Source organism: Notechis scutatus, chromosome 2 (assembly GCF_049901735.1).
Source record: "Notechis scutatus isolate UNSWTSFEM ecotype Mainland chromosome 2, rNotScu1.2, whole genome shotgun sequence".
NCBI classification, from domain to species: Eukaryota; Metazoa; Chordata; class Lepidosauria; order Squamata; family Elapidae; genus Notechis; species Notechis scutatus.
The window spans coordinates 8,630,269-8,644,178 of NC_142010.1; the positions used below are offsets into that span (position 1 = coordinate 8,630,269).

Sequence of the window (13,910 nt, forward strand, 5' to 3'; positions counted from 1 at the left end):
CTCATGGCCTAGCTGGTTGGATGAAGCCCACTTTAAATTTTTGTTAATAATGGCTCTCAGCTCCTCCAGCTCTCAGGGTCATCAAGTAAATCTTTGGCTTTGGTAGTTTCACCCCCCACGAGGATTTCAATGCTGAAGTCTGTGGGGCGATGGGGTGGCAGCACATCTGACCCCCTCTCGCTGAATCCCTCCCTGAAGTCCCAGTATTCTTTTGGGATTTTCTCAGCATCTAGGCACGTGCTTGCCATAGCTCCTAGCTCCCTTGTAACCTTGGCTCTGGGTGGGGTTTTGGCCCCCACTTCTTCCCAGCTCTGTGGAATGGATTCCTAAAAGCTCCTTCCTCCAATTCACATGAGGGTTCCATTTTCGGAGCCAGGGTAATCCAAGCAAGAGGGGTCGCTCCATTCTGGGGGCTACAATGAAACTCAGTTTGGTGATTCCCCCATCCACATCTCCACTGGTTCAGTTACAAAGTGAGCTGGGCCTCCACCAGCTACCGACCCATCCAGCTAGCAAAATGCTATGGGCACCTTCAGTGTTATCAGTCTCAGTCCCAGTTTCTCTACCACCTCAGGGTTAATCGCGCATCTCGTGCACCCTGAGTCTACAAGGTCTACCATCTTCCCCTGGGCGCCAGATGAGGGAACCCACAGCTCCACTGGGATGGTCATGGGGCCGCATGCTTACTTACCAGGGGTCGAAGTCGGTCTCACTCTCCTCCGGAGTGGCCAGAGTTCACAGCTCCTCCTGGTCAGGAGGGGCGTACTCAGCAACCTCTACCCCTTTCAGCGCTGTTTTGTGGTCCTTGACCGGCTGCTTTTCAGGCTTCCTGCCCCCAGCAGTTTTCAGCTTGGAGCTTGGCTTGGTGAGGCAATCAGCTGCTTGATGCCCCTCCTTCCCACACTTGAAGCATGCCGTGGACCTCTGTTTGGCTGCTGGCCTGCCTTTGGCCGCTCTCTGGGCCTGAGGGGGAAGGCTTTCTCCTACTGCGGCTTCCACTGTGCCAGTCTAGCCAGATCGATTTCCGCCTCTGCTACCAACACATACCAGTGCTGAATGAGGGGCTCCCCAGGAGACACAGCTCTGATCGATGTCTTTGTCAAGCCCATCTTTGTAGCACTCCAATCAGGACCTCTGGGGGCCAGCCATGTATGTGGCAGGCCAATTCAAACTCCTGGGTGTATTCTGCTACTGATTTATGGCTGTCTTCCTTCCTTGTGTTCAGCTAGAGGGTCCTCGAACCACGTGTGGAGCGCCATCATAAACTGGTGGTAATAGTTGGGGGGGCATCATCGTTGTGAAGAGTGACCATCCAATCTGCTGCGGCCCCTTCCAGGGCCATGATGACACATCTCACTTTGGCTGCCTCCGAAGCAAAGTCCTCTCCGTATTCCTGCATGTGATTCCAAACTTGAGCTTGGAAGAATCCCCACAACCATCTGGCTCGGACTGGTTTCTCCTTGAGCTGCAGCTCCTCCAGCCACTCGGTCTCCTCACGGCAGCGGTGTGGCTGGGAGGAGGTCGACTCCAAGGCTCCCCAGACTTCCTGCTCGCTCCCTTGGGTTGACATTGTGTTCTCAGCCCCTTGGTAGACTAGGTTGGCCAGTAAAGCAGACCTTCCTTAATGTCAGGCCTGCCTCCGTTCAAAACCCAAGAAAGAAAACCTCTGACTCCACTGAGGTAGTGAAGAGGTGCTTGTACTGAGTTTGAAATGGTACCAGTGAAAGCAAAACAACATCTGATTTAAAAGGCACGAAAGTTACAAGTTGAAAGTTTCCCCCAAACCCTCCCTCCCCAGGGACCCAGGCTGAATGTCCAATCCACATTCCACATAATGTCATGTGAAGCTCATCTTCAGGTATTTTCAACCATCTGGAGTTAAAGGATGGTTGGCCTTGATTGGGTGTAAACAACTCCACTCAGCAGCACAGTAGTTCTTGAGATCAAACCTCCCTTTTAGTTCACATGGATCTTCACACCAACTCACTTCCCAAACCCAAATGCTATCCCCCACTTCCCGTTACTATGACAGCCGATAGCAAGCATGCATCAAAGGAAAAACCTATGCTGGAGAGTCAGCTGACAGGATCCCTGTAATATTTAGGCCTGACTTCTACCCTACCAGGCATCAAAGCCTCCTTCACCTCCATAACTTTAGAAGATCTCTGAACCTTGTGGGGAAAGAGGGCAGGACATGCATCTCTGTCATACAGCCGTTACTTTGACTGTGCCCGGGATTCATCCCTGGGCCCTGCAGTGGATTTGTGGAAGCAGCTGCCATTTTGCCATGCCTGCCTCATGTCAATATGGTGGCTGCTTCTGGGTCACTGGGAGTGGGAGAAACTGTTTTACTTTGCTACCTTAACACTTTGTAGACCGTGTTAAGGAGTTGTGGGTGTACTGAAAATGATGGCTATCTTCAGGAGACCTCTAAACGTGCAGGCCATGTGTCCCTGGGGTGCATGGGAACTCAATAAGTACCCCTTGTACTGCCAAAAAACAGTCAATGCAGTCCTAGGTTGTCTCAACAGAGGAATAATGTCAAGACAACAAGAGATAGAATTGCTTTACACAGTGCTGGTGACAACACACTTGGAATACTCTGTCTCGTTCTGGTCACTATGTGCAGAGAAGAGCAACAAAGATGAGAAAAGGTCATTAGGAGAGACATGATAGTTGTCTTTCAGTACTTGAGTGTGTGTCACAAGAAGCGGTTTGACTTATTCTCTAGGGCAGTGGCCCCCAACCTTTTTTGTCCCACGGCCTGGTACTGGCATCACAAAATGATCCACGGACCGGTACTGGCATCAGCGCGCACGACCAAGGCAAGGCGAGCTGAGCAACCGGCCAGCCAGCCGTCCCCCGCTTCTCCCCGCCACCTTCAACTCCTCCTTTGTACCTTTGTCGATGGGCTATTCGGACTCTTTCTTAATCTCCTCCTAACGCGAGACTCCACCGCCATCAGGACTGCTCTTCATTCGAAGCCGCCGCCCCCACCCTCGACGAAACTAAGGCGCGAGGATTCCTCCAGCACCCAAACGCCGCTTTCCAACCGACGACCAACAAGCTCACCCGGAAGCATTTTCTCAAGCGCCGTCGAAACAAGATGGCGGCGCCCACTTCTTTGCGGCCCGGTAAAAAATGATCCACGGACCGGGGGCCTGGTGGTTGGGGACCACTGCTCTAGGGCACCAGAAAGCAGGACAAGAAGGAATGGGGGGAAGCTTGTTAAAATAAGGTCCAACTTAGAAAGAAAGAGAAATTGTCAGTGAGAGCAATTAATCAAAGCAATAACTTCCCTCTGGGTTATGTGGGTGCTTCATCACTGGAGGTTTTCAAGAATAGGCTGGACAACCATTTCAGTGGGATAGTATAAAGCTCCTGCCTTGAGCAGCAGCTTGGACTAGAAGCCTTCTAGGGTCCCTTCCATGCCCATCATGCTGTGTTTCCATGAATTTAGAGGCAGGTTAGAAAATTTAAATTACAAACTCAAAAAAAAAATTTTTTTTTTAAACCAAAAGTTGTCACGACCTTCAACCTTCTTTTTTTAATATTTGTCTGTCCAAGCCTGCAAGTCCTCCAATTCCCTAGGTGTTATGGAAGAGGTCGCTTAAACTCTGCTGAAGGTGTTACCTAGCCTGGTAAAACAAAACGTTCAGAAACCAACCCACAACCTCCACCCTTAGTCATTGAATAAAGTTTGGGTTTAGGCAGTTTAGCACCTAGCAGGATGCTATGGAGCAGTCAGTGGGCTAGTGGGGTGGGAGCTCGTCTGAACCCTACCGCCAGTCCCAGTACTCCTATGGAATTTGAGGGTCAGCCTTCTTTTGCTCTTGCATTAGTGCCCCCACCTCCTTTGGGGCCCCTGGGTCCTTTCCCAGCTCTTCTTTTGCTTTAGTCTTCTGAATTTTAAGAAGCCGCCTCCTCCAGTTCACATAAGGATTCCATTTCCGTAGCCATGTTAATCCTAGCACCAGGGGTCTTTCCATATACCCAGAGCTACGATGATACTGAGTCTCTGTGTGCGCCTCCATCTGTATTTCTATCAGCTCAGTGACTAGAAACACACCCCGCTACAGATCTGTCCAGCTGGCAAAATGCCACCGGCACTGTGATTGGTCTAAGTCTCACTCCCAGCTTAACCAGGGCAGGGTACAGTAGCATCTGGTGCACCCTGAGTCCAGAAGGGCCACTAAGTTGGCTTTTCGTCCTGAGGATTGGACTACGAGTTCAATGTGGACTGTCACCAGAGTGATCGGGCCACTTACAAGGGGATCATCATCACAGTCAGGGTCACTCTCGCCAGGACCCCTTCCCTAGACTAGCTGGAGTTATCTCACCATCTTTGAGGGGATGGGGTGAATTCTCTTTCCAGGGCTGTTTTGTGGCAGTTTGGTGGGCTTCTTGGTAAAACCCCAGGGACACCTTTGGGCAGGATGGCTGGATTTGCATTTGGCGGCCTGGTGTCCCTCCTTCTCACACTTGAAGCAGGCAGTGGAACATTACTGGAGGCTCTCCAACAAACATGCAAGAATAAAAGCCACACCTAGGAAAATATGTTTAGGATCTTATACACTCATTCAGCCAAACTGAGACAAAAGTTTGTTATTCAATGTGGGTAATGTCTTGCCCATTCTGCCCTTATCCATGGAGCATTCTTTGCTTTGTTATCTTTGTTATCTTACAGAACATCCCTTGTAGTCTTGTGTGTTCGTACTCCTAGGCAGCCTTCTGCTCTGGCCCCATTTATCTATGGAGCAGGATGTTCCTGGGTAACTGTTTTGTTCTGTCTCCAAGGATGTGCCTAGCTTTGAAGCACATAACAGAAGCAAGAAACCAGACAGTAAAGGATACCATTCTTAACAAGCGAGGGTTACAAAATTAATTCCTAACCGTAGCAAAATAACATAAGCAATTCTTAACAGAAACAAATGGCAAAGGTTAGATTGATTCCTGACACTATGTCCTTTCAAATATGAGTTAGCGGCATGCTGTAATTACCTAAAAAGTCAATTCAGTCCTAGTCTGCAGCATTACAGAGATAGTGTCAAGAAAAAAAAAAGAGAAAGTGTCAAGATCACATGAATTGTTAGTACTGTGTTATGCTGTATTAATTGTCAAGCCTGACTTTGTGTACTGAAAAAAAACTACACTTTGAATACTGCATCCAGTTTTGGTCACCAGGACACAAAAAAGATGTTCAGACTGTAGAAAGAGTTCAGAGGAGAAGAACAAAGACATTTAGGGGAGTGGAGGGTAAAACATACAATGAACGATTGTATGAATTGGATAACAGAGAAGGACTGTGGCTTGATATGATAGCAATCTTTCAGTATTGGAAGGACTGACCCAGAAAAGAGGAAGCATACAGCTAATTTTCACAAGCTAAGAACACATTCCACTTGGCTCAGCTGCAAAGATAGGTTGCTAGGAGTCTGAAATTGACTTGATATCATGTGATCCGTGAGAAGATCTGGCCAATACCATCGGTAGATGGGACAAGCCTGTTTTTTTTGGCCTCCTATCGCGAGATGGCAGCGTCTGTGACTGGAAAGCCAACAACACAATAGTGGCCTCTCTGGTTGACCTTAAAGGAGTTAAAACCATCGAGTACTGTATTACTAGAAAGAATGGGAGGAGAGAAGAAGCACAAAGGAACTTCCTCTTCCGGAATACTAACGGACACGAGAGGAGAGTGGCGTGCAGAGAGGTTCCTGCGCCTTTTCCAAGGATCATTCGAAGCCTCAGCTGGCAGGTGAGTTGAGGGCAGGTCGGAGGAGAATCCGGGAGCAGCTCAGGCTTGTTTGGTTCCCTCCACGGCGTGGAAGCAGAGAAGCAGCTAGAATATGGCATAACACTTGGAAGGGATCTTTGAGGTCATCTAGTCCAGCCCCCTGCTCCAGCAGGAGACCTTATACCATCTCAGGCACATGGCTGTCCAGGCTCTTCCCGAAAGCCTCCAGTGATGGAGCACCCGCAGCTTCTGCAGGCAAGCTGGTTAATTGTTCTCACAGTCAGGATATTTCTGCTTGCTTCTCTCCTTGATTCGTTTCCATCCATTATTTGTTGTTCTGCCTTCAGATGCTCTGTGGAAGAGGTTGAGCCCCCCCTTCTTTGGGGCAGCCCCTCAAATATTGGAAGATTGCTATCATGTCACCCATCCTCCTCCTCCTCTTCTGTAGACTAGACCGAATTCCTGCTACCATCTTTGTATGTTTTAGCCTCAAGGCCCCCGAGTATGTTTGTTGTTCTTTCATTTCGTCTCTCTTAGTATTAAGTCCAGTAGAGCTGACCCTCTAATTCCATCCTTTACCTTTTGGGTGATAAAGTTCTCAGGTTCCTCAGGGCCTCCTGCTCAAGCAAGGGATTGGGCTAGATAGAAGATCTCCCAAGATTTCTTTCAACTCTGTTGTTCTGTTATGGACCCTGTTATGTTTTCTTGGCAATAATATTGGACTGATCTGACATTGTGTCTTTTGATTTTTTACTTCCATGTCTAACCAACAAGCACGGTATTTCCTATAGGTGCCCCCTCCATGTATTAACCAGGTTCAGCTATTGAAGACCTTACCTCAATACCTACTAATACCCGTAGTTCTCACTTACCATTTGTTTCATGAGTCTTCGAAGTTACTATGGCACTGCAAAAGCAGATGTAGACCTGGTCCTGAAATCTGTGGTCCTCGTAACACTTGTTCAGTGACCTGAACATGTCAGCAGTTCCTGTGGTTGTGTAGATGCAGGAAAAGGAGTTGCAACCAATTTGGGTTCTTGCCAACTGGTGCACCTTTATGATGGTTGCAACGTCCCACCCTCATGATCCCCATTTGTGACCTTCCCAGGTAGCTTCACACAAGTTAAATCAGTGGCGATGCCGGTAGGAAGTTGAAAGCCACGGTCAGGTGAATTTGCCTTTAACAACCCACATCTGCAGAGGAACAGGTGTAAGTTGGCACTGTCATGTGACATCATGCTTCATGATCAGGCTGCTTAGTGACACAGATGCCAGTCCCAAATGTAGTCAGTAAGTGAGGACTGCTACAATAGGAATGTCACCAGAGTGGTTGTGGAAAGTATTTCTTGACCTTATTTGGATCTCAGAACTTCCATGGCAAAACTGGTGCTTCAAATCTTGCAGAGACTTTAGGCATCAGTTAAAGCCCCACATCTCTAAAAGTAGCTCAAAAGGTTTGTAACCATTTTGGAACATTTTTCAAGCTGAATGCACATGGATCTTTCACATATATAAATTTGTTTGTGTGCTTATTTCTATTTTTCTCTGTATGCATATAACTACAATTGTATAATCTATCCCCAGCATTTCCTGATATATTTCATAGTAACACTTTGCTAAGAATTTGGGTTTTTTCCCCCACAAAAAATATATTAATACCTCAAGAACAAAGTCCAAAAGCAGTGTCCATATAGAATTAACCATGTTCTTTTCTTTAATCAGAGCAGTCAATTTAGCCATCTCTGCTAACGCCATCAGTTTTTACAGCCATTCGTCCATTGTGGGAATGAAAATATTCTTCCATTTTTGTGCACAAAGTATTTTTGCCTCAATCAACACATATAATATCAATGTTCCATTTTTTTCAAGTTCTTTATCCATTAAGCCTTAAAAAAAAAACACCTATGTGCTTTTATCTTTATATTCACTTTAGTAGTTCTGTTTTAAAATGTGTATCTTACTCCAAAATTCCTTTGCTTTGTGACATGTCCACCATCAACGATAAAAAGCTTTTCTTTAATGGATAAAATCCATTGCCTTTATATCATTCCCTAACCGTATCATACAATAAATAGTCTTGCCTTCAAAATCTTAATTCATGGCCCTCTAGTTCAAGTATCGTCTTCATTTGGAGAGTCACCCACTCTTTTTTCCCAAACAAAACAACAAGCATCAAAGTACAATTTTAAATCTGGTAAACCCAACCTCCTATTTCCTTAGCACAAAGGTCTTCAGACTTGACAACTTTAAGACTTGTGGATTTCAACTCCCAGAATTCCTCCTCCAGTCATGTTAGCTCAGGAATTCTGGGAGATAAGTCTTAAACGTGCCAAGTTTGAAGACCCTTGCCTTAGCGTCTTGCGATCATTTATATTTAGTTCTTGTTTATTCCCTTGCAATATAAACTTAGAGATCTCCATCTGCCATTGTTTAAACAGAGTATCACAAGTGTTGGTAAAGTCTGAAACAGAAAATGCATCTTTGGTAATTTAGAGTGCTGGAGGCTAAAACATACAAAGAATGGTTACAGGAAATGGGTATGTCTAGTCTAATGAGAAGGACTAGCTGAGACATGACAGCAGTGTTCCAGTATTTTAGGGGCTCCTACAAAGACAAAGACAACTCAAACTATTTTCCAGAGTAACAAAAGAAACAATGGATGGAAACTAACCCATGAAGCAACCTTGAACTAAAGAGAAAATTCCTAACAATTACAGCAATCAACCAATGGAATAGCTTCCCTTCAGAGGTTTTGGGTGCTCCATCACTGGAGGCTTTCAAAAAGAGATTCGACAGCCACTTGTCTGAAAATGGTATAAAGTCTATCGCTTGAGCAGAGGGTTGAACTAGAAGACCTTCAAGGTCCCTTCCAACTCTATTATTCTGTTGTAGGTAACATTCATCTTAATTACAGCAATTCTATCCAATAATTGATGTACTAACAATTTGTATTGACCGAAATCAACATGAGAATTTCATGGTTGAATGCAGATGTGAACTTGGATCTCGGTAATCTTCACAGTGTCAAACGAATCATAATTCATGTAAGATGTTCTTTTAGCATTGTGGCATGTTTGCTTTTTACCTTTAATGTACATGCTTTTCTTTTTTCACATCTTCTGCAACCATTTTATAAACAATACAAATTACTCTTTCCTTTGAATCTTATAGACAAAGAAGATGCCAATAAGACCACTCCGGACAACTGAGAATAACAAGGAACGTTAAAGTGGAAAGCAAATCAATCCAGAAATTGTGTTCTAGGATCATGTGATCCCTTTTTGCAGCTGCACAGACGTGTCAATTGTGGGGAAAGTGCAGATTTCAAATCACAACGGAGTATGCACGAAATGATCCACATTGGAGAAAAGTAATACTAATGTGGCCAAAGTTTTGGTTAGAACAGCTCCCTGGTGGTTCATAGGTGGACCCACATAGGAGAGGAGCCCTACAAGTGCTCCCAATGTATTGAGTATGGCAGCTTGGTAATACATTAGAGAACTCACACCAGGGAAAAACCTTTTGAATGCGCTGTTTGTTGGAAAAGTTTTGGTCTGAACTCCAGCCTGGTGATAAACTAGATGATGCCCACCAAAAAGAAATCATATGAGTGTCCTGATTGCAGGAAATGTTTCACTGCAAATTCCCTCCTTGTGATGCACCAGAGAACACATACAGGAGAGAAACCTTTTGAATGTCCTGCATGTGGGAAAAGTTTCCGTCAGAAGTCCCACCTGGTGGTACACCAGAAGATTCACACAGGAGAGAAACCATTTGAATGTCCTGATTGTGGGAAAAGTTTCATTCAGAATTCTCACCTGGCAAAACACCAGAGGACTCACACAGAAGAGAAACCATATGAGTGTCCAGTTTGTGGGAAAAGTTTCAGTCATAATTCCCACCTGATGGCACACCAGAGGATTCATACAGGAGAGAAACCATTTGAATGTCCTGATTGTGGGAAACGTTTCAGTCAGAATTCTGGCCTGTTGAAGCACCAGAGGACTCACACAGGAGAAAAACCTTTTGAATGTCCTCTTTGTGGGAAAAGTTTCAGTCAGAATATCAACCTGGTGAACCATCAGAGGACTCACACAGGAGAGAAACCCTTTGAATGTCCTGATTGTGGGAAAAGTTTCAGACACAACTCCAACCTAGTGTTTCACCAGAAGACTCACACAAGAGGTAAACTCTTCGAATGTCCTGATTGTGGGAAAAGTTTCAGACACAACTCCAGCCTATTGTTTCACCAGATGACTCACACAGGAGAGAAACCCTTTGAATGTGCTCTTTGTGGGAAAAGTTTCAGTCATAATTGGCAACTGGTGATACACCAGAGGACTCACACAGGAGAGAAACCATATGAGTGCCCGGTTTGTGGGAAAAGTTTCAGACAGAATTCCCACCTGGTGATACACCAGAGGACTCATACAGGAGAGAAACCATTTCAATGTGCTCTTTGTGGGAAAAGTTTCAGACACAGTTCCCAACTGGTGATACACCAGAGGACTCACACAGGAGAGAAGCCGTATGAGTGTCCTGTTTGTGGGGAAAGTTTCATTGACAATTCCAGATTGGTGAAACACCAGAGGACTCATACAGAAGAGAAATCATATCAGTGTCCATATTGTGGGGAATGTTTCATGAGAAAATTCCAGTTCATGAGTCACCAGAGGATTCATACAGGAGATAAACCCTTTGAATGCACTTTCTGTGGGAAAAGGTTCAGTCACCAAAGCCGCCTGGTGACACACCAGAGGACTCACACTGGAGAGAAACCGTATGAGTGCCCTCTTTGTGGCAAACGTTTCAGTCAGAATTCCAACCTTATTGGCCACCAGAGGACTCACACAGGAGAGAAACCCTTTGAATGTCCTGATTGTGGGAAATATTTCATTAGCAATTCCAATCTCATAAAACACCAGAGGACTCACACAGGAGAGAAACCCTTTGAATGTCTAGACTGTGGGAAAAGTTTCAGTCATAATTCCAGCCTGGTGATACACCAGAAGACTCACACAGGAGAGAAACCCTCTGAATGTCCTGATTGTGGGAAAACTTTCATTACAGAATTACAGCTCACAAATCACCAGATGACACACACAGGAGAGAAAGCTTTTGAATGTCCTGACTGTGGGAAAAGTTTCAGTCGTACTTCCAGCCTGGCTAAACACCAGAGGATTCACACAGGGGAGAAACCATATAAGTGTCCTGTTTGTGGCAAAAGTTTCAGTTGGAATTGCTACATGGTGAAACACCAGAGGACTCACACAGGAGAGAAACCGTATGAGTGTCCTGTTTGTGGCAAAAGTTTCAGTCAGAATTCCAACCTGATGATACATCAGAGGACTCACACAGGAGAGAAACCGTATGAGTGTCCTGTTTGTGGCAAAAGTTTCAGTCTGAATTCCCACCTGGTGATACACCAGAGGTCACATGAAAAACAATTTGAATGCCCTGATTGTGGAGAAAGTTTCCATTTCAATTCAAACCTGGTGAAACACCAGAGAACTCACATGGGAGAAACTTTTCTAATGTCCAATCTTTGGACAGCACTTTAGGCCTAGATAACTCCTTATCGCAGGGGTATCAAACTCTTATTTCATTGAGGGCTGCATCAGGTTTGTGTTTGACCTTGGGAGGCCAGGGTGGATGTGGCTATCTTGACATCACTCATGTCGGGGGTACCTGTGGTGGGCGAGAGCTTTGCCAACAAAAACGAGTTCCTGAGCTCTGTTTTCGCTGCGACAGCCTCCTGCAACCCTTGTGAGTTCCATTTTCACTGGCAGAGGCACCATGGGCCAGTCCTTCGCTGTTTCCAGGGCAGCCTCACAGGCCAGATCTAAGCACCCCGTGGGCTGGATCTGGCCCCTGGGCCTTCAGTTTGACACCCCTGCCTTATTGCATATAACTAAATTCATATGAGGCCAAAGTTAATGAGTTTAGAGAAGGTTTGAATTTCATTTCTGAACTCCCGTTAAGAGTGTAGGTGAGAAATAGACTCTGGATATTGGCCTGATCCTTTTTAGTCAACACATTGCAGGTTTATACCTGTAGTTGGAGAGAGAAAAAATGTGAAATCTGTTTGATAAAGGTGAACTACCTGTTTCTAGATATCATATATTGGTTGTGGAGTTCCACAATGTGGAGTTTCTCTCTTCTACTTTTTTGAGCTTCAGATTAGGAGTGCCATAATTCCCCAGCCACCATACAAGTAGTCCGCGAGATACAACTGCAAATTTTGGTTGCATGTGTTCTAACCTAGGCTTCTCAGGATCATGAAGCAGACTCCTCGTTCCAGTAAAAACCCTTTTATTTAGGTTAAAGTGAATTCCTCTCCAGCAAAGTCTCGGCAAAGAGTCTTTCATGAGATTTCACAACTACAGACGTTTCTTGGGCTTGGAGAGTTGCCAGGCCGATATCTTCCAAATGTAGCAGCAATTACTTGGCAAGAAATCAGGAACAGATCTTCACCCTAATGAATTGAATTAATTGTCTCCGGAAAAACTACTCCCCTCTCGCTCCTCTTTATTCCCTATGGGAGGGGGCATTCACCTGAGCCTTTACTCCCAAGTTGACCCTTGGTCCTTAACTGTTCCTTTCTCCTGGCAACTCTGCACAAGCGCAACTGGGAACAGGCTCCAGCTGTTCTTCTGCCCCACTTATCTCTGACTCCGAAGGCAGCTGATAACTGTCAGATGGCCCTGGCCCCATCTCTGCCTCAGATGCAAAGCACTTGTCAGAGTCTTCCCCAGACTCCAGGACTGGCCCATGTTCCTCCCCAACCTCACTGTCCAAGTCTGTCACCAGCTCAGCTGGCAGGCCACAAGAGCATGTTGTAATGTTGGTTAAGTGGTTAAGTACTTTGCTGAACTATCGCCACCCCCTTCTCTCCCTGATGAAGCTGTCAAACGAATGTGTAAGTTGTTAAGCTCAACAGTGGCTACTTCAGAGTTTGGGGAAGCTCTTGGAAGCTTCGTGCAGGTTTGCCTTCCAAAGGCCTCCCCTATCCCAATCTTTGGGTCCTCCCAGGCCTTTCCCTTCCTCACAGGTCCCTATAGGCCAATGATGGCGAACCTTTTTGTTGTAGTGTGCGGAAAGCGTGTGTGCATGCTGGCACCCACAATGCAATGTGTCCGTCCCCCCCCGTGCAGGCACATGCAATACTCCTGTCCTGCCCCCTTATCTGCACTGCGCATGCGCGCACCTCCCAGCTGATTTTTGGCCCATTTGAAGCCGTTTTGCCCACCTGGAAGCTCGAGGGAAGCCTCTGGAGCCTCAGGAGGCTGAAAACGGGCCAGTTTCAGCACTTCCAGAAGGCCCGTTTTTCCAGTATTTCCAGAAGGCCCGTTTTTCAGCCTTCTGAGGCTGCAAAGGCTTCCCTCGAGTCTCTGGAAGAGCAAAAATGGCCTTCCCCGAGCTCCAGAAGCCCTCCAGAGGCTGAAAATGGGCACTTCCTGTATTTCCGGAAGGCCTGTTTTTCAGTCTCCCGAGGCTACAGAGGATTCCCTCGAGCCTCTGGGAGGACGAAAATGGCCTCAAACAGGCCGAAAATCAGCTGGGAGGTGCACACATGCGCAGTGCAGGTAAGTTTGGCTGGGGCTTGCGTGCCTGCACAAATGGCTCTGCATGCCACCTGTGGCACCTATGCCATAGATTCGCCATCACGGCCATAGGCCTTTCCCTCCCCCAAAGGGTCCCCACTTCTACTGGATCCATGCAATCCTTAGGCCTTACTCCCATCCTACCATGCATCAATTCTCCTCCATATCTTTTGAAGATTTCTGAACCTCGTGGGGAAAGAGGGCAGGACATGCATCTCTGGGCTGCATGACTGCCTTATGGAAAGAGCTGTTATTTTGTCTGGCTCAAGATTCATCCCTGGGCCACGCAGTGGATGTGTGAAGGCAGCTGCCATTTTGTATGCCTGCTTCTATCAATATGGTGGCTGCTTCTGGGTCACTGGGAGTAGGACAAACTGTTCTGTTTTGCTATCTTAATACCTTGTAGACTGTGTTAAGGAATTGTGGGTGCAGTGAAAATGGTGGCTGCCTCTGGGAAATCTCCCTAAGGGCAGGCCATGTATCCCTGAGGCACATGAGAATGGACAAATACCCCTTGTGTCAGTGTTGTGTTGCAGCTGCCAAAAAAAAAGCCAATGCAGTGCTACACTACA

General features: G+C 46.3%; 1 protein-coding gene across 1 annotated transcript; it reads left to right on the plus strand.

The window, feature by feature from the left end:
- The first annotated feature begins 5,640 nt into the window (after nucleotides 1–5,640).
- LOC113427230 (uncharacterized) lies at nucleotides 5,641–11,846 on the plus strand. The gene is made up of 2 exons (XM_087953025.1): nucleotides 5,641–5,755; nucleotides 8,906–11,846. The coding sequence occupies exon 2, from the start codon at nucleotides 9,316–9,318 to the stop codon at nucleotides 11,293–11,295; it is 1,980 nt and encodes a 659-aa protein (XP_087809151.1). The 5' UTR covers nucleotides 5,641–5,755; nucleotides 8,906–9,315; the 3' UTR covers nucleotides 11,296–11,846.
- Nucleotides 11,847–13,910: the final 2,064 nt, after the last annotated feature.

Coding starts and splice junctions, on each gene's coding strand:
- LOC113427230 (XM_087953025.1), top strand. CDS start 9,316: ATGATGCCCACCAAAAAGAAATCATATGAGTGTCCTGATTGCAGGAAA.